The following is a 21,886-nucleotide window of genomic DNA, read 5'->3' as shown; positions in this document are numbered from 1 at the left end:
GGTTAGAGAGAAGGGACAATGGCTGTGATTGGTTAGAGAGAAGGGAAAATGGCTGTGATTGGTTAGAGAGAAGGGACAAAGGCTGTGATTGGTTAGAGATAAGGGACAAAGGCTGTGATTGGTTAGAGAGAAGGGAAAATGGCTGTGATTGGTTAGAGAGAAGGGACAAAGGGAGGGAAGGGAAGGATGAAGGGGAAGGGGAAGGGAAGGGAAGGGGGGGGGGGAGTTATTGGGAGTTCTGTGTCTCAGCTTGCCTGCTTGTTTGCTGTCAGTTATATTAAACGACCTAACTGCAGCAGTGACAGATTGATTATTGAGCTGCACACAGACCTGACACGACAGACCTAGATCAGAAAACTACTTATTGGAACTCGACCGGACACACACACACACACTCTTTACGTCATCATCACATCGGCCCCTCTCCTACATCCTCCCTGTCTCCTCCTTGTTTCCGTGGAGATCTCCAGAGGGGCTCCATGTGAGCACGCCACCCCTCTCTCTCTCTCTCTGTCGGATCCCGCTGGAAGTTCCAGGAATGTCTTATGTCCCCAGGAGCTGTTTTAGATGTTACCCCTTAGTACAGGTCTGTGGCTTCAGCTCTGCTGCCTCAAACACAGAGAGTTTGACACCAAGTGAAAGGTCCTAACTGTGGGAGCGTGGGCTTGTCAGGGCAGGCCGGGCCCGGGGCGATCTACCTGTGGAGGGTACCAGGTGGTCTGGGAAGACACATGAGCTTTATCCCCTCAAACTGCTTTCCATCACTGCTATTCCCAAACAACAAGTACAATGGGAGCCTAGATGTTTGGCTCAGTGTCATTTTTCAACTGTGGGAAGGAGGGGTAGAGGGGGGGGGGGGGGGGGGGGCGGGGTTGGTATATCTGAGATATGCCGAGATGTTATTTCCCAAACAGCCTGATTCAGCAAGAAACTGTCTACTGGGGAGTTATAGCTGTATAGAGTTTCTGAAGAATCTTTTTCTCATCTCTGTCACCTTCTCTCTCTCTCTCTCTCTCTCTCTCTCTCTCTCTCTCTCTCTCTCTCTCTCTCTCTCTCTCTCACACGCATGCACACACACACACTCAGAAACCTGGACCAGTAGAGGAGCCAGAGCACAGGCTGTTGTGTCCAAAGCCAGTAGTAGTGCTGGATATGACCCTGCAGCTGAATCAACAGTGTGGCTGCTCTTTTCTCCCACCAGTTAGCCTCTAAAGCAGCCCTCTGCTGTTTGGCTTGGCCCTGCCGGATGCCCCTTACAGGCCACCGTAGCACAGCGTGGTGATGGACAAACCCCCCCCCCACACACACACACACACACACACACACACACACACACCCCACACCCCCACACAATATCACACACACACACCCCTGAGCCTGAAGGAGGAGTTGTATCCTGTTGAGCTGTTGCCCTAGCGACTGTGGTTAGTTGGCAGAGATGAGCTACTAGCGATGAAGGGTTATTAGTTTGCAGTGATTGCTTGCGAATAGACATTAAAATAATGACTCTGCTGAACAGGCTCGGTATCTCTCATATCACAGAAGAGAGAGCACTCATCTGTCAAACATGTAGCAGTTAGACAGTAATGAGCCACCAGTTAATGTGGTCGTCTTTGCTATGGCGGCGGAGCGCCTGATTCCGGGAGGCAGCGATGACCCGGCTGGGGGGTGGTGATGTGGTGTGAAGCCCTGGAGAGTCTGGGAGCAGCAAGGAGCTAGACACCGGTGCATCAGCAGACCACACCGTCCTGCAGGGCAGGGGAACAAAGGAACCAGAGCTGATCCAGCAGAACGGCATGTGTTCCGTGTGTGTGTGTGTGTGTGGATGCCTGTGCATGTGTCCCTGTCTGTGTGTGTGTGTGTTCCTCTGTGCCCGTTTGTTGTGTGTAGAGTGCGAGTGTGTGTGTGTGTGTGTGTGTGCGCGCAATAGGAGGCAGTGACAGAATAATAGTAGTTCACAGGCCTCTGCTCCCTGGGGACAGTGATACGGCTGCAGCAACAAACAACCCCCCCGCACCACACACACACACGCATGCACACACACACACATGCGCACACACACACAGGCAGACCGCCTCTGAAACTCCACATGGACTGAAGCCATTTTAAACAGTTCATGTCAGTTCAAAAGCATGCAAATTGTGCCGAGCATAATTCCAGTGTCATGCTGCCAATGTTTTCACACTAGATATAAAGGCCTGTTGGTTAGTGTCTCTGGCCTGTGTTGCTTGGTTTGGACAGGGCCCCTGGGACAAGGGCAGTTCCAGCCAACAAGTCAATGTTCTTGGCTCTCTCACTGACATTCCAATGCTGTGGGGACACTCATAGCTAAGGTACCAGTGTGAGAGGCTATGGGGACACTAGTTTGTTAGCTACAGTACCTGTGTGGGAGGCTATGGGGACACTAGTTTGTTAGCTACAGTACCTGTGTGAGAGGCTATGGGGACACTAGTTTGTTAGCTACGGTACCAGTGTGAGAGGCTATGGGGAGACTAGTTTGTTAGCTAATGTACCAGGATGCCAGTGTGAGACTGTAGCCTAGCGTCTCTCCCAGGGTGATGTCATCCTGGACGCGGCTGGTGTCTCCAGTAGCGAGCAGCACCGACCCACTGCTGCTCTGTGACATCATGAGCGAATGATGGTGACTCACTCAAACAACATGTGTGCGTGTGTGTGTGTGTGTGTAAGACTGACCCAAGATAGAAAGGCTGACATCGAAGACCATGAATGGTTCACTATTCCCTTAGTGATGTCATGGTGCTGTGCTGTAACACCATACCCCCCCCCCCCCCACACACACACACACACACACACTCCGGCAAGTGAAAATGATGTGCCAGTTTACCTTCTGAAGCTATTTACCCCCTCACCATTTCCTCTACAGGATGCACACCCCCATCCCACCCCCCAAAACCCCTGCGCTGAGCTGTCGAGTATCCCCCATGGGCCCTGTGTCCGGGGCTACGTCAGGTGATGCTGATGGTGGTAACGGGTCTGGAGGTATCTCTCCAGGTTAGCTTGAGAACAGCTCAGCCTAGTACAGCATGCCCTACATAGCAGCTGGCAGAGATGGACTAGGAGGAGAGGAGGAAGGAAACTGCGGGACCCATGCAGGACTCATTCTCTAACTGGAAAGGCAGGGAACCTACTCTGTCTCGATTATCTCGCGAACCGGACACTGTGTGAAGTTGACAATCTGTGTGTCGCTCAGGAACCAAGGTCATACAACGTCTTGGAGGAGAAGTGAGGAGGAGACCAGGGGAGATATTTGACTGAGTTAGAGTTAAAGCAATGTGAACAGCCTCTTTCCTAGTGCTAGAGAGTGTGTTTCTGTGACAGTGTCCAAGCTGCGCTCAGAGGTTCACCGCTCCCCGCTGTGGGTCACGATCCAGATCTGCTGGCACATCAACCTTGTCCAAGCAGAGCAGACAGACAGCCAGAGCCCGGCCTTCAAAAGCAACTCATAGTTTGCAACAGTTTGGCCATTTTTGCTTTCATGAATAGGGGATATGGGAAGCATTTGTTGTGTGCTCTTCAAAGGGTGGCTTGACTAGGGCCAGGCCTGAACAAAAGGGCTTTGGTTCAAACTGAATGCTACAAAGACCTCAGGCCTCTCAGCCATTGTCCTTGTCCCCCAGTGTACATGCCAATGTATGCAACCTCCCTCCCCCCTCCAGTTTGCATACCTCTGAGTGAGAGAGTGAGAAGGAGGGAGAGAGAAGGAGGGAGAGAGAGGGTGAGATAAAAGAGGGAGAGAGAGGGAGAGAGAGGGTGAGAGAAAGAGGGAGAGCTGGTGTTTGTTCCAGCCACCTGCCACAACCGTTGACTTGTTTCAGGTCCTGGTTATGTCAGTTCCCAGAAGTGCACAGGTGCTTCCATCTCCTCTGTGTTTGAAGTGGATCACAGAGACCTTTGAAGTCCCCCCCCCCCCCTCCCAAAACACCTCCACCCTCCTATTGCCATCTTCACCATGCCCTACAGCACCTTATCCTTTCCTCCCCTGCCGACCTTCCTCCACCTCCACCCCCCATCCAAGCGTTCTTCAACAGAGTGGATTGTAGTTTTAAATCGGGCGTTGTTTTGAATTACTCGCCCGCATGCCTATAGACCGAACACCTAATACGAAGTCATCGTTTAACGAAATTTTGTTTCTATATGTTTACACGGAGACGATAGTTGTGTCGTTTTCAAAAGTTTTCAGGGACCAAAACGCCATGTCGTGTAAACGAACAGACAAACCGCATAACAAGTTTTAAGTTTTAGTTGAAAACGTCGTCTGAACAGCAAAATTCAGCTTCCCATTTGTGTTCAAAGGACAGGCCTCGCAAGGCAGAGTGGGATAGCTGGCGACGCGAGTCAGGCGAACGGACGCCTAGCAAGAGAAGCGAACCTTATTCGATGCGTTTATCAGGGCATTTGTGGATGTACCCAGTCAAAACGAAACTAGCTAGCATAAGACAGCTAGAACAACAAAGAATCATAGAATGTTATTCCAAGCTCCGCACAGAGCCGGACGATTCTGCTCGAATTTACACTCCCGGCACCCTACCAAACAATGTGCCGCACCAGAGCAACGTAAAAACTCTTCCTACAGGGCTCTGGGCAGCAACTTTCCATGACAATTCATTCTATGAATTTAAAAGTTCCGTGAGTTTGCATTGGAAACGAGAATTCTCACTGGAAACGCCACACCATCAACTCATGTCTGGGTTTGATCTCCCATTGATTGACTAATACAGCCTTTCAACTCCCTCTGCCAATTAGATTAGACAATGGGAAAAAAACGGAACGCTGTAAAGAGTTAGTCTGTCTCATCCCTTAATGGTTGAGATCCCTTTGAGGCGAAACAGTGAGAGGTGTTTTTCTTTGAAAGTCTTGGCAAGGAGAACGCCTAATCAAGTCTCGCTAATACAAACCACTTTGCTCATTTATTTATCAAGACTGGGGACACTTTAATACTGATTAATGGATATGGACCACTGGGTAATTCCACTAGTGTGCGCGCATACACACACCTACACACACACACACACACACACACACACACACACACACACACACACACACACACACACACACACACACACACAGGACCCCAAGCTGGAGACTTTTCCATGAGTAAGCACTTGATTGATCATTGATCAGCCAGACATAGTGGCATATTTATGGGCATCAAATGAGCCCCGGATCCTTCTGGCGTGTGTTTGTGGAAGAGCCTCTTTGCACAAGCAGATTGAGTGAGGCTCTGCTCCTTTATAGTTGATAGTGTGACAGCCTGATGTGCCATAAGGACTAAGTTCTTAGTGACTCAACTGCAGCAGCATGGGCTGGGTAAGGCAGGCGTTGCATGTTTAAGCTGTGTGTGTGTGTGTGTCTGTGAGGTAGGCTAGGCTAGCCTAGGGCTGGTGTCTTAATGCTGGGTGTACGTGTGCAATGTAAGTGTGTTTGAGGTCAGTGTATCAGTGTCTGATGCTGACTGACTGCTTGTCTCCAGGGTTAAAGCCTCCCTTCACACTGACACAACAGCCTTCCCTTATCCAGACATCCAGACCAGTTCTACACATGCCCAAGGCCCTGCTGGGTGTCAGGGGTGTTCCACCCAGCATGGGGTACCTACCCTCCCTTTCAGGTAGTGAGTCACCAGCCTGGTCATTAGCCAAGCGGGCTTGTCTTCAGCTGGGGGTGATCGACTGTCCTCCCCTGGCAGAGACTTCCAGCTCTGACGGAAGCTTCCTGTAGGAGACATCCACTACACACTGTCCGGAGGAAAGAAGAGAGTTGTGTGTGTATAGGAGGGCCTGCTTCTAAGAGAAGCAAAGGGGGAAAGCAGTAGTCGTGGGTGTGTGTGTAGGTGTGTGTGTGGGTGTGATGCCTAGTGAACCTCTCTCTGACAGGTGAGATTCCTCACCAGGGAGTAGTATGGTGTGTGTGTGTGTGTGTGTGTGTGCCACTTTAAACAGCCTGTTTACACGTCACTGCCTTCTTCCCCTGCCTCTGTGTGTGTGTGTGTGTGTGTCCTTGCCTGTGTTTTTATGACACCCCTGAGACCAGCTAGCCGATTCCACTCCTCTCTTAACAAACCTGAACATCCCTCACCACAAACATCCTTATTAGATAGGCTTCTGAAGCTCACTACCTTAGGGGATTGCTTTACTTAAGGGGTTGAATTACGTGATATGTTCCAGTGCTATCCGATTGGTACCTTGTTCTGACCTGTCACCTATCCATAGTGGATGTGGTTACAATAAATAATATATCTGACCCACCGCTTGCCTCATAACCTGCCCAACGATTTTTTCCTGCTAAGTGATTGGCTACCAGTTCCTCTGACCTCTGACCCCTGTGCCCTCCCCTCAGAGATCCGAGCTCAGCTGGTGGAGCAGCAGAAATGTCTGGACCAGCAGACGGATATGAGAGTCCAGCTCCTCCAGGACCTGCAGGACTTCTTCAGGAAGAAGTCTGAGATCGAAATGGAATATTCCAGAAACCTTGAGAAGCTGGCTGAGCGCTTCATGGCTAAGACCCGCAGCACCAAGGATCACCAACAGTACAAGTAAGGAGTTTGTGTGATGCGTGTTTGAGTGACTCAGCATTCTTTGTATGTTCTTGTAGTTTGCTCAGAGAATGTTCTGGTTCAGTGGTCCTCATCTCTCCTCCTCTCCTCCCAGCCTCCTCTCTCTCCTCCCAGCCTCCTCTCCTCTCTCCTCTCCTCCCAGCCTCCTCTCTCTCCTCCCAGCCTCCTCTCCTCTCCTCCCAGCCTCCTCTCCTCTCCTCCCAGCCTCCTCTCTCTCCTCCCAGCCTCCTCTCCTCTCCTCCCAGCCTCCTCTCCTCTCCTCCCAGTCTCCTCTCCTCCCGGCCTCCTCTCTCTCCTCCCAGTCTCCTCTTCTCTCTCCTCTCCTCCCAGCCTCCTCTCTCTCCTCCCAGTCTCCTCTCCTCCCGGCCTCCTCTCTCTCCTCCCAGCCTCCTCTCTCTCCTCCCAGTCTCCTCTCCTCCCGGCCTCCTCTCTCTCCTCCCAGCTTCCTCTCTCTCCTCCCAGCCTCCTCTCTCTCCTCCCGGCCTCCTCTTCTCTCTTCTCTCCTCCCATCCTCCTTTCCTCTCTTCTTTCCTCCCAGCCTCCTCTCCTCGCCTCCCAGCCTCCTTTCCTCTCTTCTCTCCTCCCAGCCTCCTCTCCTCGCCTCCCAGCCTCCTTTCCTCTCTTCTCTCCTCCCAGCCTTCCTATTCTCTCTCCTCCCGGCCTCCTCTCCTCTCTCCCATCCTCCTCTCCTCTCTCCTCTCCTCCCAGCCTCCTCTCCTCTCTCCTCTCCTCCCAGCCTCCTTTCCTCTCTTCTCTCCTCCCAGCCTCCTCCCAGCCTCTCCTCTTCTCTGCCATCTTAACATCTCCTCTAATAATAGCTCAAGCAGTCAAGATGGTTTATAACGTCTCAGTTCTTGAATACATATAAAATGTATGCATTCCTGATATATGAACGTATGAGCATTAATGATTTAAATGCAATATATTTATAAAGGCACATTTTACGAGATCCTGGGGCGATAAATATTCAATATGGCTGTTTCCCTCTCATCTTTCTATCCTGAATAATGTGTCATTGTTCCAGGCCAGCCCCTCTGGGGATCAGTTCTGGTTCAGTTACAGACCTTTCCCTTCCTGTCTGTCACCTGCCCACCCTTCACAACCCTGCTTGGATATCCAGCTACACGGGAATTGTGGGAGTTTGGGTCTTTGTGCGAGGAAAACTATTCCTCCCACAATGCTTTACTCTAAATTGTAGGAATGGGTGTAAAAGCCTGTGATGTTTGACGTGATCTTCTGGAGCAGAACCATATGGGTAGAGGTCTGTCTCAGCACGCAAGAGAGAAACTCACAGCTGACCACATGGAATGAGATCCAACCTGCTGCTGCAGTGTGCGATGGTGCCTCCTCCTCCTCCTCCTCCTCCCCCCGTCATGCACGCATGTGTCTGTGTGTGACTGGTACAAGCATGCGGGGACTAAAGGGGATCTGCAGGGCTCCATCACAGGCTTTCTGCAGTTTGAGTGGCGTGACTCAGATTCTGGTGAGTTAACTCGCAGGGTAAACATGAACGGAGCGGGCAGCCGCATATGCGTCCGCTCCGTAAACGTGAGACGTGTGAATAACAGGGAGAGGTCTTCCTTGGGCCGGGAACCATGTGGCTCATGTTCCTGCTGTAAACCGGCCCTGCACAGAGGGGCTTCTGTGTCCTCAACATTCTCTGTGTTGTTTTCCTTGGGGCCGGCTGGTTCGAGGGTAGGAGAAGTGCTCCCTCTGATTGGCTGGTGCGAGGGTAGGAGACACGCTCTCTCTGATTGGCTGGTGCGAGGGAAGGAGACAAGCTCCCTCTGATTGGCTGGTTCGAGGGTAGGAGAAGCACTTCCTCTGATTGGCTGTTAGTGTGTGGAGCTGGGCCTGGCTCTGCCGGCCCGGAGGGGAAAGAACTGACGGAGCATTAACACTAACTCTAGAGTCAGTCAGACAACCAGCCAGTCAGTCAACCAGCCAGTCAGTCAACCAGCCAGCCAGTCAACCAGCCAGCCAGTCAACCAGCCAGCCAGTCAGTCAGTCAACCGGCCAGCCAGTCAGTCAGTCAGTCAGCCAGACAGCCAGGCCTCTCCTGTCCTGTGTGTTCTGTAGCTGTAGCTGTGTTCTGTAGCTGTGGCGGTTAGCAGAACAAACAGGGAGTATTCAGTGTTTGTTCAGGGAGGGCCACATGGAAGGAGCAGAGAACAGAAAGGGAGGAGGTATAAGTGTGCTATTCAAACACAGACAAGGACCAACTCGAACCCTCAGAGAGACTGAGGAGACTGGATGTGTTCTATCTGGAACACAGTGTTTAGCTCCCTGATTAGCCCTGACGCCTCCCAAACAAACGCCTATCCTAGCACGGCTGAGGGGCTTTACACAGAACATTTCTGATCCTTCCTGATTTGAGCTGGTACCCGACCCTCCGACTCTTCCAAACCTGCTCAACTCTGCGTAGTTTCAAGGTCCCCCCCCCCCCCACACACTTGTCGTCAAGGCTCCAGAACTAGTTTTTTCTTCCACCAGTGGGTTCAGTGGAATGCAGATGGCCTGTAATGAGTCTGTTGTTCTGTCTTCAGACCTCCTAACGGGACAGGAAGTGGTTGTGTGTTCCTCGCTGTGCCAGTCGGCTCTTTAAGACCTTTTATTCTCTCTGCTGTAGCTCCTCTAACTGTACAACAACCCACTCTGGGATGGCCATAAACACACACACACACACAGTCACACACACACACACACACACAGACACATGCGCATACAAAGAGGCTTATTAATGAAAGATGGTATCAGCGTCCTTGTCTGTGTGAGTGCAGCAGATAAGCCCCTGTATGAAGACAGCACATTGAGCAGGACATTCTGCTTCATGGTCAGTTCTTCGTGGTGGAGCCGATTGTTTGATACTGACCCTGATGAACTTAGTGTGTGTGTGTGGGGGGGGGGGGGGGAGTAAGCTCATGTTTCTCTACCTGTCTCTGCCCCCCCCCCCCCCCCATCTAACCTACTTCCTGCACGGGACAGGAAATGATGACATGGTGAAAGTTTCCTGCTATTACGGAGGCTAGCAGACTCCCAGGGGTCAATTTGCTGCCATGGCCCATGTCATATCTCTCCCTCACTAGCCAGCTCTCTGTTCTCTCCTTCCCTCCCCGAGAACACTGGCCTCTGTACTCTGTATTGATTTATTGGAGGGCTTGTGTGGCTTCACTGTTTCCATCCAGCTGGAGCTAGCGTGCTATGCTAACGGCTGTCCATCTCTGTGCTGTCACATAGACTATGTTATTGTAAAGTCCTCATTGTTTTGGTGTCACGGTGGTGGATTTCAGGGGCGCTGTGAAAGAATGTGGTGGTGCAAACTGTGGTGTCTCTTAAAGGTCCCATGACATGAAAACTTCACTTTAGGAGTTTTTTTTTTTTACATTAATATGAGTTTCCCTAGCCTGCCTTTGGTCCCCCAGTGGCTAGAAATTGTGATAGGTGTAAAACAAGACCAGGGTATTCTTCTCTGCCTTTGAGAAAATAAAAGCTCAAATGCTCGGTTTTGAAAAAATCCTCTCTTGTGACGTCACAAGGAGGAAGGTTACCTCCCCTTTCTCTGCTTTGCCCACGCAGAGAATTCGGCCCACCAATGAGAAAATGAGCTAAGAAAGTGCTAGCGTGACATTGGTTTTTCCTCGGACATCATAGCTTGAAAACAACCAAAGCATGGCAGTTAGCCCCGCCTCTTTCTTCCTCATAGCATTTAAAGCTACAGACACCGAAACAGCTCGTTCTGAGGAAAGCTCATCGTGGGACTGCTTGTCGTGGCTGTAATTCTGCACCAAGGCTGAATTTTGAGAAAGAGACTTCAGATACAGTATTAGGGGACCACTAAGGCCTATATAAAAGCATCCAAAAACAGCATGTCATGGGATCTTTAATACTTTCCCCGCTCTTTGTGGTGTTTTCATGCGATACTTGGATATAGAATGTGGGGGTGTGGGGTGTGGGTTCTCTGGTGAATTGGGTCAGTGCATAGAACCATGCTGTGCTGCTCTGAGGTGGGCTGGAGTCGAGTGGAGCTAGGGGGAACAGGAAGGTATCACAACCACAACCAGTTCCTAGGAGGGTTTGGTGGCCCAGTTCTTTAACTTTGCTGCCACACACACACACATACACACACATACACACACTAGTGCTACATCTCAGACTCACAGCTCTTCCATGATCATACAGGAAGAAGCAATCACAAACACAAGGTCTGTGTGTGATCCTGTCCAGCAGTTCTGCAGCCATAACTGTTTGTTCCTGGCTACTCTGGTACAAGTGGCCCCCATACATCACTCTGTGTGTGTGTGTGTGTGTGTGTGTGGTGACGTCCCCCCGCTTCGATACAAGTGGCCTCCATACACCAGTGAGCTCTTAGCTAAATTGTATTATTACATCCCTTTCATATTTGTGAGAAATTGTGTGTGTCAGGTTAAGATGTTGTCCAGTCGGCCCAGACTCTGTTCTGTCTTGCCATACGCAGCTTGCTTCCTGTTATCGAGTCGTCCCACAAAGGGATACCAGACACACAGGAGGTTTGGTTTGCTATTCATCAAGTAAAGAACATGAAGAAAAGCTGTCGTTTCTTTCCTGCTCTGGGGAGCTTGTTGGTGTGCTGCTGAAGTTCAGGGTTTGGTCTCTGGCAGGGAAGGCCTTCACAGTTCCACTTGTCCTGTTGGATAAGGCTGCAGCCTGTGTGGTGCTCAGAGAGGAAGGCAGAGGAGGACTCCATATGGTTCCTGTGGACTGACCCCTGACCACCTGACCCATATCCAGGGCTCGCAACTAACTCTCTCTCTCTCTCTCTCTCTCTCTCTCTCTCTCTCTCTCTCTCTCTCTCTCTCTCTCTCTCTCTCTCTCTCTCTCTCTCTCACACTCCCACACTCTCTCTCTCTCTCTCTTTCTCTCTTTCTCTCTCTCTCTCTCTCTCTACTGTTTCTAACAAGCTAAAAGGGAACTTTAGTCTGGGAAGTTTCCTTGGCTTCCTGGGCCACTGTTGAGACTTCCCCCTAGTTGCTGGAAGTCAGGTTGGCTCAGAACATCTAATGCAATGTCCCAGAACCGTCACTGATTAGACTTACCAGTCTGGCTTGCACCTCTGACGCAATGTCCCACACACACACACACACACACACACACATATAGATATAGCGAGTGCTGGAAAGAGGACCGACATTAAGAATATATAGGGCACTTATCACCAGGGGAAGCCAGGGAGGCACTAACACTAGCACTGCTGTTGTTAAGAAGCTGATCCACTTTAGGAAGTCTCACAACTTTCTGCTTTGTGAGAAGGGGGGTGGGTCGCACACTGCATGCTCACAAACACACACACACACACACACACACGTACACAGAGCCACGTTGGCAGTCTCAAAGCAGCCTCCGCCCTGACCAAGCCTCCTCTCCGTGTCTCCCCACAGAAAGGACCAGAATCTCCTTTCCCCAGTGAACTGCTGGTACCTGCTCCTGAACCAGGTGAGGAGGGAGAGCAAGGACCACGCCACGCTCAGCGACATCTACCTCAACAACGTCATCATGAGGTTCATGCAGATCAGCGAGGACTCCACGCGCTTGCTCAAGAAGGTGAGGCCTCAGAAAGGGGGCCCTCGACCCCCTTCTCAGCAGCAACCTACGCCAGAGGTCAGAGGTCACATGCGAGGCTCATTGGGGGCCTTTACCGTCGCTCAGCCCCCTCCCATCAGTGGGCTGTAGCTGAGGGATTCTAACCCCCCCCCCCCCCCCCCCCCCCAGGCCGCAGAGTCACATGATAAGACCACAGGCCCAAATTACAAGCTAGGCCTGCAAGCTCTCTCTTTTTCTCTCTTTCCTCTCTGTCCTTCTTTTTACTTCTCTCTTTTTCTTTCCTCTCTCTCTCTCTCTCTCCTCTCTCTCTACCTTTATTGTTTTCTCTCTTTTCCTCTCACTTTTTCTCTGCCTTTCTCTCTCTCTCTCTCTCTCTCTCTCTCTCTCTCTCGCTCTCGCTCTCTCTCTTTCCTTTGCTCTCTCTCTAGCTGTAGGCTGTGCAGATGTGACTGGCTGATCAGACCAGTAGAGACCATTTTCATGGTGTAATGAATAGACGAGTCCTGATGATGACTGCGAGGGCTTCATGTGGTCTGCAGCCCCCACGGAACACACAGACAGGAAGTCGTGGCAGCCACTTCCTCTGCCGGGGCTTTGTGGCTCCTGCTCTGCTAATGAGGCCAGATGTCGAGCCCCTCTTCTCTTCTCCGCATTCTCGCATTCCTCTCACAAAGAAGAAGAATGCCAGCTCTTCTCTCCAATTACAGTGTCGGGTTTGGCTTTGAACAGGCCCCGGCTTGCAGTAATCAGTGCTAGTTAGGTCCTCTTTGTGTGTGTGTGTGTGTGTGTGTGTGTGAGAGAGAGTGTGGTGTGTCTGTTTGCATGCGTACGTGATATCCCCTCCAGCTCCCAGTGACGTTTTACAGGACAAACTGTTTTCATGGGGGGTAGGGGGGAAGAAGGGGGGATGTCATTGTTCACAGGACACTTTCACCCCCCTCCCCCCACCAATTAGAACCTTCCAGAGGTGTTTGATCTCAGCCGAGGTCATTAGACCTGAACAACAACATTCACCAGGTTAAAGGAGCACTCAGTAAACATGTGCAGTGTGGTCCATCACCATCACAGTCCTGGGTCTGAACACTCTTAACCCTGCTTGCTTAGTCATCTGGAAGACTGCTGGGCCGCGGCTAAGCAGTTAAGCCCTCTGGTCAGCTTGTCTCTTCAGAGGTTGGGGCTGTCATGTGCCTGGTTTCATCTTGCCTGGTTCCCAGCTCTGCAGTCACAACTGTGTTTGTCCCTCATGTCTTTAGGTTTGGGTTATTTCATTACCAGAAGGTCTGAGAATGCTCCACCACGAGTCTGCGCCGACTTCAAAAACGCAGCCTCCGCTCACGTCCAGGCTGATGCAGGCCAACCTTCGCGTTCGTTTTTCGTAAACGAGGGCCACCGTCTCCGGGTTGTGCTTGTCCTGTACAGTGTGGTCGGGTGTGATTCATGTGGAGAGCAGCATGAGCTCCCCCCCCCCCCCCTCCCGGATACCTAACAGGAAAAAAAACAACATTAAATTGATTCATATCATCAGTGAGAGTTTATTGGAAACTCCCCTTTTATAAAGGACTCACAGTCTGTAGATTAGATTAGATCATAACTTTGACCGGCCTTCCAGGTTACCAAAAGTTCCCCTGAAATCTGAATGAAGAAACCGCTTCCTGGTGTCACTGTTGAAGTGAATAATTTAAAACAGGAAATAAGGAGGCAGTTTGGCTTAGGTGCTCATTTCCTGGCAAGGCTGTTGACGACCAGGTCACGTGACTGCTGTCAGCTGAGGAAGGAAGCAACCCCCTCACTCTCTGTCTCTCTCCCCCATCTTTCTTTTTCTCCATTTGCCTCTCTCTCTCTCTCTCTCTCTCTCTCACTCTCTCTCTCTCTCTCTCTCTCTCTCTCTCTCTCTCTCTCTTTCTCTCTCTCTCTCTCTCTCTCTCTCTGTCTCTCTCTCTCTCTCTGTCTCTCTCTCTCTCTCTCTCTCTCTCTCTCTCTCTCTCTCTCTCTCTCTCTCTCTCTCTCTCTCTCTCTACATCCTTCTCCCTCTTTCCATCCTTCCCTCTCCCTCTCAGAGCTGTGACTTTGAGCTCTTAAGAAGAGCTTTTCATTGAGCTCTGGATCAGTTCCCAGCCATCTGAATGGAGCCAAGCTGACAAGTGTTGGTTCTGTCGGAGGTCGTCTCCTCTGAGGCTGTAAAACTGAAGACAGGGAGAGGAGGGATCCCTCTGAGCGTGGCACACGTAGCATAGCATGGCTAGCGACTCCTGTTTGGCTCGTGTTGAACCGCCCAGACATCATGGGTGTTGGTAGAGGCCAGTGAAGAGCAGTTAAACCCTCGAACCAGGTGAACTGAAACAGGCCCTCCTCTTTAGCCTCATCTTCTCTGAGGAGAGCGTGAGAGCGTTCCAAGCCCAGGTGAATTAGCACTATTTATACAGGCTAAGTTTGTTTGTTCTGACTTCAGGAGAGCGCACTGGAGCGGGGAGGTGGAGGATGTGATACTGTAGCTGTCAACAAGTGCGATGGATCTGTCACGAGGGCAGAGCTGCCTGCTCCATCCAACCAGGGAACACCTTGCAATTCCACTGGAGCGTAGACAGTGAAAGTTCCGTCTGTGTGTGCGTGCGTGTGCGTGCGTGCGTGTGCACGCCTCACCGTCAACACACACGTGTCCAGATCCACCTGCATCCCTGAGGTTTGACCTCAACCCAGACGCTTTCCCCCCACCCTGCGGAAACAAGCTGTGTCCTACTAGGCAGGGGAGGGACCCATGTGACCCCCCCCCCCCCACTCTCTCTCACCCACCTATCAGTTAGACAGGTTCCAGAAGCATCCATCGGCGCAGGAAGTGGGCCTGGGTGGAGGCAGGGATCCCCCAGGAGCCGTGCTGCAGCCCTGTGCTGGGAAGGGCCTCCTCAATGAGATTAGACTGTGGATAACTGTGTTAGGGGGGGACTGGGGGAGCATGCACATGATACCCAGAACTGGCGCTTCCAGGAGGGAGGGTAGGGTTACAGGAGGGAGGGTAGGGTTAAGGTTGGTTGGAGGTGATGATGATCTGTTGGCATTTGTAATGCCCTCCTGTGAGATTTTCTTGTAGTACGATTTGATTGTTCCATGAATTCCCATATTGAACTTGGTACATGTATGACAGAAAAAAATGGACAGTGTAAGTATACAAAGGGCACTCATTTAACATGGTGTGTGTCTCTCTCTCTCCCCCTCTCCTTTCTCTCTCTTTCTCAGAGTAAAGAGATCACCTTCCAACTCCAGGAGGACCTGATGAAGGTTCTAAATGAGCTCTACACTGTAAGTATCTCTCCTGTATCCGTCTACACCAGAGAGCAGTCTGTAGACAGGCCTGGCCTGGGGGTCTACACCAGAGAGCAGTCTGTAGACAAGCCTGGCCTGGGGGTCTACACCAGAGAGCAGTCTGGTCTGGGGGTCTACACCAGAGAGCAGTCTGTAGACAAGCCTGGCCTGGGGGTCTACACCAGAGAGCAGTCTGTAGACAGGCCTGGCCTGGGGGTCTACACCAGAGAGCAGTCTGGTCTGGGGGTCTACACCAGAGAGCAGTCTGGTCTGGGGGTCTACACCAGAGAGCAGTCTCTAGACACAGCTCTCCTTCAGGCCCATCTGTCCAGGGCGCTTCAATCTTTGATCAATAGTTAATTCCGGAGCTTTTAATTGCTCCCTTCAGCCTTCTGCGAGTGACGGCTGAGATTCATGAGTGTCTCTGGACCTTCTGATGATAGGGGGGTGCCAGATGCTGCCAGGAAACTGTTAGTGGGTTATCTCCCCCCCCCTCTCTCCCCCCTCTCCCCCCCCTCTCTCCCCTCCCCCTCTCTCCCCCCTCTCTCCTCCCCCTCTCCCCCCCCCCCTCTCTCTCCCATCCCCTCCCCCCTCCAGGTTTCTCCCATTTGACCTCAACACTCTGTACTCGTGCTGTAAGGGATCAATTGAAAATCCCAATAATCAATTTCGATATGGCAACCTCAGTAAAGATTTCCTGTTTATGACAATGATATTGATCGTTAAGAATATCCGACTTGGGAGCGTACAGCTAGCTAGTTCACCTGCCGTCCCTGGACCAAGCAGGTGTCAGTTTGGGTAGCTGAGATACCAGAGTACCAAGTACCATCTGGTAAACACACACAGACCTTGCCCCCCGAAATACTGTAGAACAACACACCTCTTATCCTGTATTTTGTATTTACCTCCTATGTGCACTATTTGTATGTCACCTGGGATGAAAGCGTCTGCTAAATGAATAATATTTATTGTAAAAATGTAACTTGTCTCCCTGGAGAGCAAAGGTGTCTGGATGTTGTATGAATGTAAAGTCCATTCTGCACTTCAACTCAACATGACACGTGGAACACCAGCTCTAACGCTGTCTCTCTCGCGTACAGTCCAGGCCCTTCCACAGAAACACACAAAGGCTGTTGCATCAGAAAGCCACGAGGTTTGTGTGGCCACGGCTGGGGAAATGACAGGTCTGGTCGCTCTCTAAATGTGTCTTTCCAAAAAAACACAACCAAACCTCAGCGGCAGCCAGGGCGCGCACGAACTACACACACACAGACACACACACACACACAGACACACACACTCAGTGAAGAGTCAGGCTGGTGGTGGGTCAGTCCTGGTTTCTCTGGTTCCAGCGTGACGCTGGGCAGCAGCGCTAGACAAACAAACCCGGCTCCCTGCTGCTTCTCTGGGACTGAAATACCCCGCCTGAGGGCTGACATGTTTAGCCCAGAGAGACAAGGCTGTAGTTTGATTCTCTTTGAGGGTTTCACCAGACCAGTAGAAGGCATATGGACAGACGTCCCGGCTGTAATTTACTGTCCAGTCAGGTCATTCTGGGCCGCACTGCCGGCCTTCAATCTCATCTCTCAGTCGTCCTCTTGGTTCCTGCTCAGTTTAAGGTCGGAGGGTTCTTCCAGCCGGGGAAAGAGCTTCTCTCCCCCGCGAGGTAGCAGTGCCAGGCTAGCGGAGCCTGTGTCCTCTGTGACCCCTGCTCCAGCCTGTAGGAGAGACGTCCGATTCTCCCACATGACTAAATCACACCGGTACTAACGCTGTAGTCATCCGTGGTGCCTCATACAGCTCAGCGTGCAGAAGCTGAGCTGCTATGAACAGGAAGACAACTCTAGCGTGTGTGTGTCATCATTCTGGTCATGCCTCTGACAGTAAGCAGTGAGACGGCAGGCTTTAAAACCTCTGCTGTGTCTCAGTAGCAGGCCTCCTCTCAGCCAGTAGAGAAGCCCCCTCAGTGTCCCCCTCAGTGGCCCCCCCTCAGTGGCCCCCCTCAGTGTCCCCCTCAGTGGCCCCCCTCAGTGGCCCCCCCTCAGTGTCCCCCTCAGTGGCCCCCCTCAGTGGCCCCCCTCAGTGTCCCCCTCAGTGGCCCCCCCTCAGTGTCCCCCTCAGTGGCCCCCCCTCAGTGGCCCCCCTCAGTGTCCCCCTCAGTGGCCCCCCTCAGTCTTCCAGAAGAGCATTTGGAAACTCCCATCTCAGCTCTGCCCTCGAAGACATCCCAGCAGTCACATCTGTGACGCCTTCCAATCGCTGCTTCTGACTCACTTCCTAATGCATACAGATATGAGTAACACACACACACACACACACACACACACACACACACACACACACACACACACACACACACACTAATAACAATGAGTCAGACCTTAGGAAGTGGCTTGAATCAGCATGTTGTAGTGAAGGTAATGTGTTTCCCAGTGTTGCTCTGCTCTGCTGGTCCCAGTGTGCAGTCTCCCCACTCACATGCTCTGGAGCACGTCTCCTACAGCAGGCTGCCCTCTGTGAAGGACTATCCTAGCAAACCAACCCCCCCGGATCATTGCTTTAACTTCAAAAGGGGGGAAGTCGGTGGAAGTGGTTTGAGTTTTCAGTCTGTCACCACCTGATCCGGGCCCTGCGTCGGACCCCAGTCCACCCCGCTCCTACTCCCCACCGACAGGCCTCCGTCCCGGGCCACGGCCACAGGGGTGACCGGGTGTCTGGGGGGAGGAAGTCCTTCTGTACCGCGTGGCTGAGCTGGTGTTTCCAGCTCACACATGAGACAGTTACCATCCGTAAACACAGTCATTTGAGCTAACTGCCCTAAATGGGCTCTCAAACAACAGAGCTATTTGAGAAATTAGGTTTTTATTGAACCGCAAAGAATGGTCATGGCGGGGGTTTGTGGTTTAATCTGAGTGGCCGTGCGAAGGGGAGAGAGGATCTGTCTCTGGTTTGTGGCGGGAGGGGGGGGTAAAAGGACATCCATTGTGTTAGAGCTGGGAATCGATCAACGCCGGGTGGGAGGGTGAACCGTGATGAAAGCATGGCTGTCTTCAAAGCCACTCCGACTCTCGACAAGCAAGACGAACGATGTCGACCTCTGACCTTTGACACCTGCCCCCAGGTCATGAAGACCTACCACATGTACCACTCTGAGAGCATCAGCGCGGAGGGCAAGCTGAAGGAGGCGGAGAAGCAGGGGGAGAAGCAGACTGGACGCTCTGGAGATCCAGTCTTTCACATCCGTCTGGAGGACAAGAACCAAAGACGCAGCTCTGTCAAGAAGATCGAGAAGATGAAGGAGAAGGTAAGACACTTGGAAAGCATGGGAACTCATTAGTCCTACTGTAAGGAGTCCCCCGAGCCCTGACCTTCCCACCTGGGTCACCCCCCTCACAGCCCCGGGGTCAGAGACCTCTGCTGGGTTCTGTTAGGGCTGGGCGACCGGCCGGCTGGTTGCCATGGGAAGCCCCTTCTCTCACCCTGTCTTCTTGGAATGTTCCAGGGAGGCGTGGAGATAGGGGGAACAGCATGAGTCACTGGCCAATGGCGGAGCGGCCAGGGAGGAAGGAAGTTAGGAGCAGCACAGCTGCGGAGTGTCCTGGAGGGGTGTGAGACAGGAGCAGTTTTAAATACACACAGATTAGAGTCTGTGTTCCCCCCTCGCCCCCCTCTCGTTCTTGTTCTAGTTTGTTTTGCCTGCAGTGTATAATAGCTTATTTTCATTTCACTGTGGTATTCCTGGCTTCTGAGAGAGGCTCAACTCACAGACATGAAAGAAACGACTCAATAAAAGGGATTTTTTTTGCTCATTAATTCATCTGCCTCACTTTTATCCTTCTCTCTCTCTCTCTCTCTCCCTCTCTCTCTCTCTCTCTCTCTCTGTCTCTCTCCCCAGCGCCAGGCCAAGTACTCAGAAAACAAGTTGAAGTCGATCAAATCTCGTAACGAGTACCTCCTGACGCTGGAAGCCTCCAACTCGTCCGTCTTCAAGTACTACATCCACGACCTGTCAGACCTGATTGACGTAAGTTAGCATTGGGCTCTGTTTGTTCCAGCTGGCACGGTGCTCATACGAGCCCGCCGACGTGCCTAGGAACAGGGGAAACGCTGTGTTGTCAGAGTACTGTGCTCTGGAGCTTCCAGGCAGTATGTTGTGGAGGAGTGTGTGTTTGTGTGTGTGTAGGTGTGTGCATGTGTTTGTGTGCCCTGAAGGCTCTCTGGCCCGTATAGGATCTCTTGTTAACATGCTTAACAAGCCTTTCAGACAGTCTTCCAGAGATCTGAGGCACACCACCCACCTCTACACACACACACACACACACACACACACATACACTGCCCCCGTAGCATTTACACACACTCACACAAATAGGGAGTCTGAGTCACACACACACAGCTGTTGAGCCTGACTCTGAGCCCCTGCCGTCACACTGGCTCCACAGAGGGAGTGCCCACATGCTTCCACTCCAGCAGGACTGGCTGGGTCGGACCGTTTCTGCTTTCTGATCAGCTCGCTGCTGCAGCGGTACACGTCTGCACTGTGTCCACAGGCCTGAGAGCAGAGCTCAGACCAGCCTCTGTGTCCACAGGCCTGAGAGCAGAGCTCAGACCAGCCTCTGTGTCCACAGGCCTGAGAGCAGAGCTCAGACCAGGAGGAGGAGGGGGAGGGGGGGGGGGGGAGTAGGGGGAGGGGGAGGGGGAGGGGGAGGGTGAAAAAACAGAGGGATGTGGCCTTATAGTTTAATTGAGACACACTACCTCAGCCTCAGTCTGCATCCACATCCTGTCAGGACCCCCCCCCCCACCACCACCACCACCACGTCCCCAGACTGTAAACATGACTTATTTATAAACTGGCCTACCTGGGATGTTATTCTTTGACCTGAAATAGTAGTTCTGTACCACATTTCTGGCGTTACCAGGGTAACCGGCTAGGGAGCAGATTCCTTACCGATCAGTGTTCTGTTTTAGGGAGGGAGGGAGGGAGGGAGGGAGGGAGGGAGGGAGGGAGGGAGGGAGGGGGGAGGGGGAGGGGGAGGGGGGGGGGGGGGGGAGGGGGAGGGAGGGAGGGAATGTGACGTGCCCACAGCTCCACGCAGCGCAATCAAAAAGCTCTGCCTCTGCATGCACTCTACTGTGAGTGTGTGTGTGTGCACGCGCATATGTGTTTGTTGCATTGTTAGGTTCACTCGGTGCCAAGGATTGTCCCTGGGACTCTTTTACGGCTGCTGCGAGAGTGTGTGTGTGTGTGTGTGTGTGTGTGTTCGACCTCTAGTCTAGACTCCAGACACTCAAGGCCCTAGTTAATGAGAGAAGTGTTACGTGCTGCAGAGGAGACAGTTTTGGACGTTTGAAGGCAGAGTTTGTGTCTTCTCTGCTGTGGTTCAGCCATGTTCTACTCTGGTGGAACAACCCAGGAAGTGCTAACCCTAACCCTAACAGACCCTGTCAGAGCCCGGCGGGTGATCTCAAAACCTATTGAGAACTGTGGAAAAGTCTTAAGGTTGGGGGGAAATATTGACAGTTTCAGGGGAAGTGGTTTGATGCTATGGAGAGATGATGCTACTTCAGCTTCCCACCTTCATCACCAACACGAGTGTGAACATGGATCTCCATCACTGACCTGGCCTCCACCCAGGTTCTTACCCCTCTTTCTCCTCTCCCTCCCCGCTCCTAGTGCTGTGACCTGGGCTACCACGCCAGCCTGAACCGGGCCCTGCGGACCTACCTGTCAGCAGAGTACAACCTGGAGACGTCTCGCCACGAGGGGCTGGACATCATGGAGAACGCCGTGGACAGCCTGGACCCCCGCAGCGACCGCCAGAGGTTCATGGAGATGTTCCCCACAGCCTTCTGCCCGCCCGTCAAGTTTGAGTTCCAACCTCACATGGGAGACGAGGTGAGCCCGGACGCTCCTCCATCATCTCCTTGGTGCGAGCCTGTTTTTGTTTGGAGCAGATAAACCTCAGGGAGGAACATCAAAGCCTGAGCGATGAGTGTTTGGACTTGCCGCGGCGCTGCCCTGCTCCGCTCTGCCCATGCAGAGCAGGATGGTGCAAAACCAGGCAGGGGAGGTCAGAGCAGAGGAGAGCAGATGAGAGCAGAACAGAGAGGTAGAGCGGGGCTGGTCGGATAAGTCTACCACGGTCATAGCTCGAGGTGTTACTGCTGCTCCTGCCGACTCGATCGAAAGTGCTACTCTGGCACACAAACACACACACACACACACACACCACAAATAGGACATGACATCACCACACACACACCATAAGTGCAACATTTCAAGTACGTTCGAAAATAAGCTGCGTTTCATGGGTTTTTGGGGTTGTTCTTGTGAAGTGGAGTGGACTGTAAGGGAACGACTGGAGATGTGAAGAGCAAGGCCCAGGCTTTAGTCCTGCATGCTGTAATGCCATGCGCAGCACTTTATTAAAATGT

General features: G+C 52.2%; 1 protein-coding gene across 3 annotated transcripts in view; it reads left to right on the top strand.

The window, feature by feature from the left end:
* Window positions 1-21,886, top strand: part of srgap1a (SLIT-ROBO Rho GTPase activating protein 1a) — a 64,861-nt gene that overhangs the window by 13,776 nt on the left and 29,199 nt on the right. For all 3 annotated transcript variants that reach the window (XM_084671546.1, XM_084671545.1, XM_084671544.1), the window contains exons 2-7: window positions 6,358-6,553; window positions 11,989-12,151; window positions 15,383-15,445; window positions 18,570-18,752; window positions 19,344-19,472; window positions 21,126-21,347. In XM_084671546.1, coding sequence (XP_084527672.1) covers window positions 6,358-6,553; window positions 11,989-12,151; window positions 15,383-15,445; window positions 18,570-18,752; window positions 19,344-19,472; window positions 21,126-21,347 — 956 coding nt within the window. The remainder of the gene's footprint in view (window positions 1-6,357; window positions 6,554-11,988; window positions 12,152-15,382; window positions 15,446-18,569; window positions 18,753-19,343; window positions 19,473-21,125; window positions 21,348-21,886) is intronic.

Source organism: Hypomesus nipponensis, chromosome 14, assembly GCF_054491055.1.
Source record: "Hypomesus nipponensis isolate SF chromosome 14, ASM5449105v1, whole genome shotgun sequence".
In the NCBI taxonomy this organism is placed as follows: domain Eukaryota; kingdom Metazoa; phylum Chordata; class Actinopteri; order Osmeriformes; family Osmeridae; genus Hypomesus; species Hypomesus nipponensis.
The sequence above is the reverse complement of the archived record's forward strand: the minus strand, read 5'-3'. Positions and strand labels throughout refer to the sequence as shown.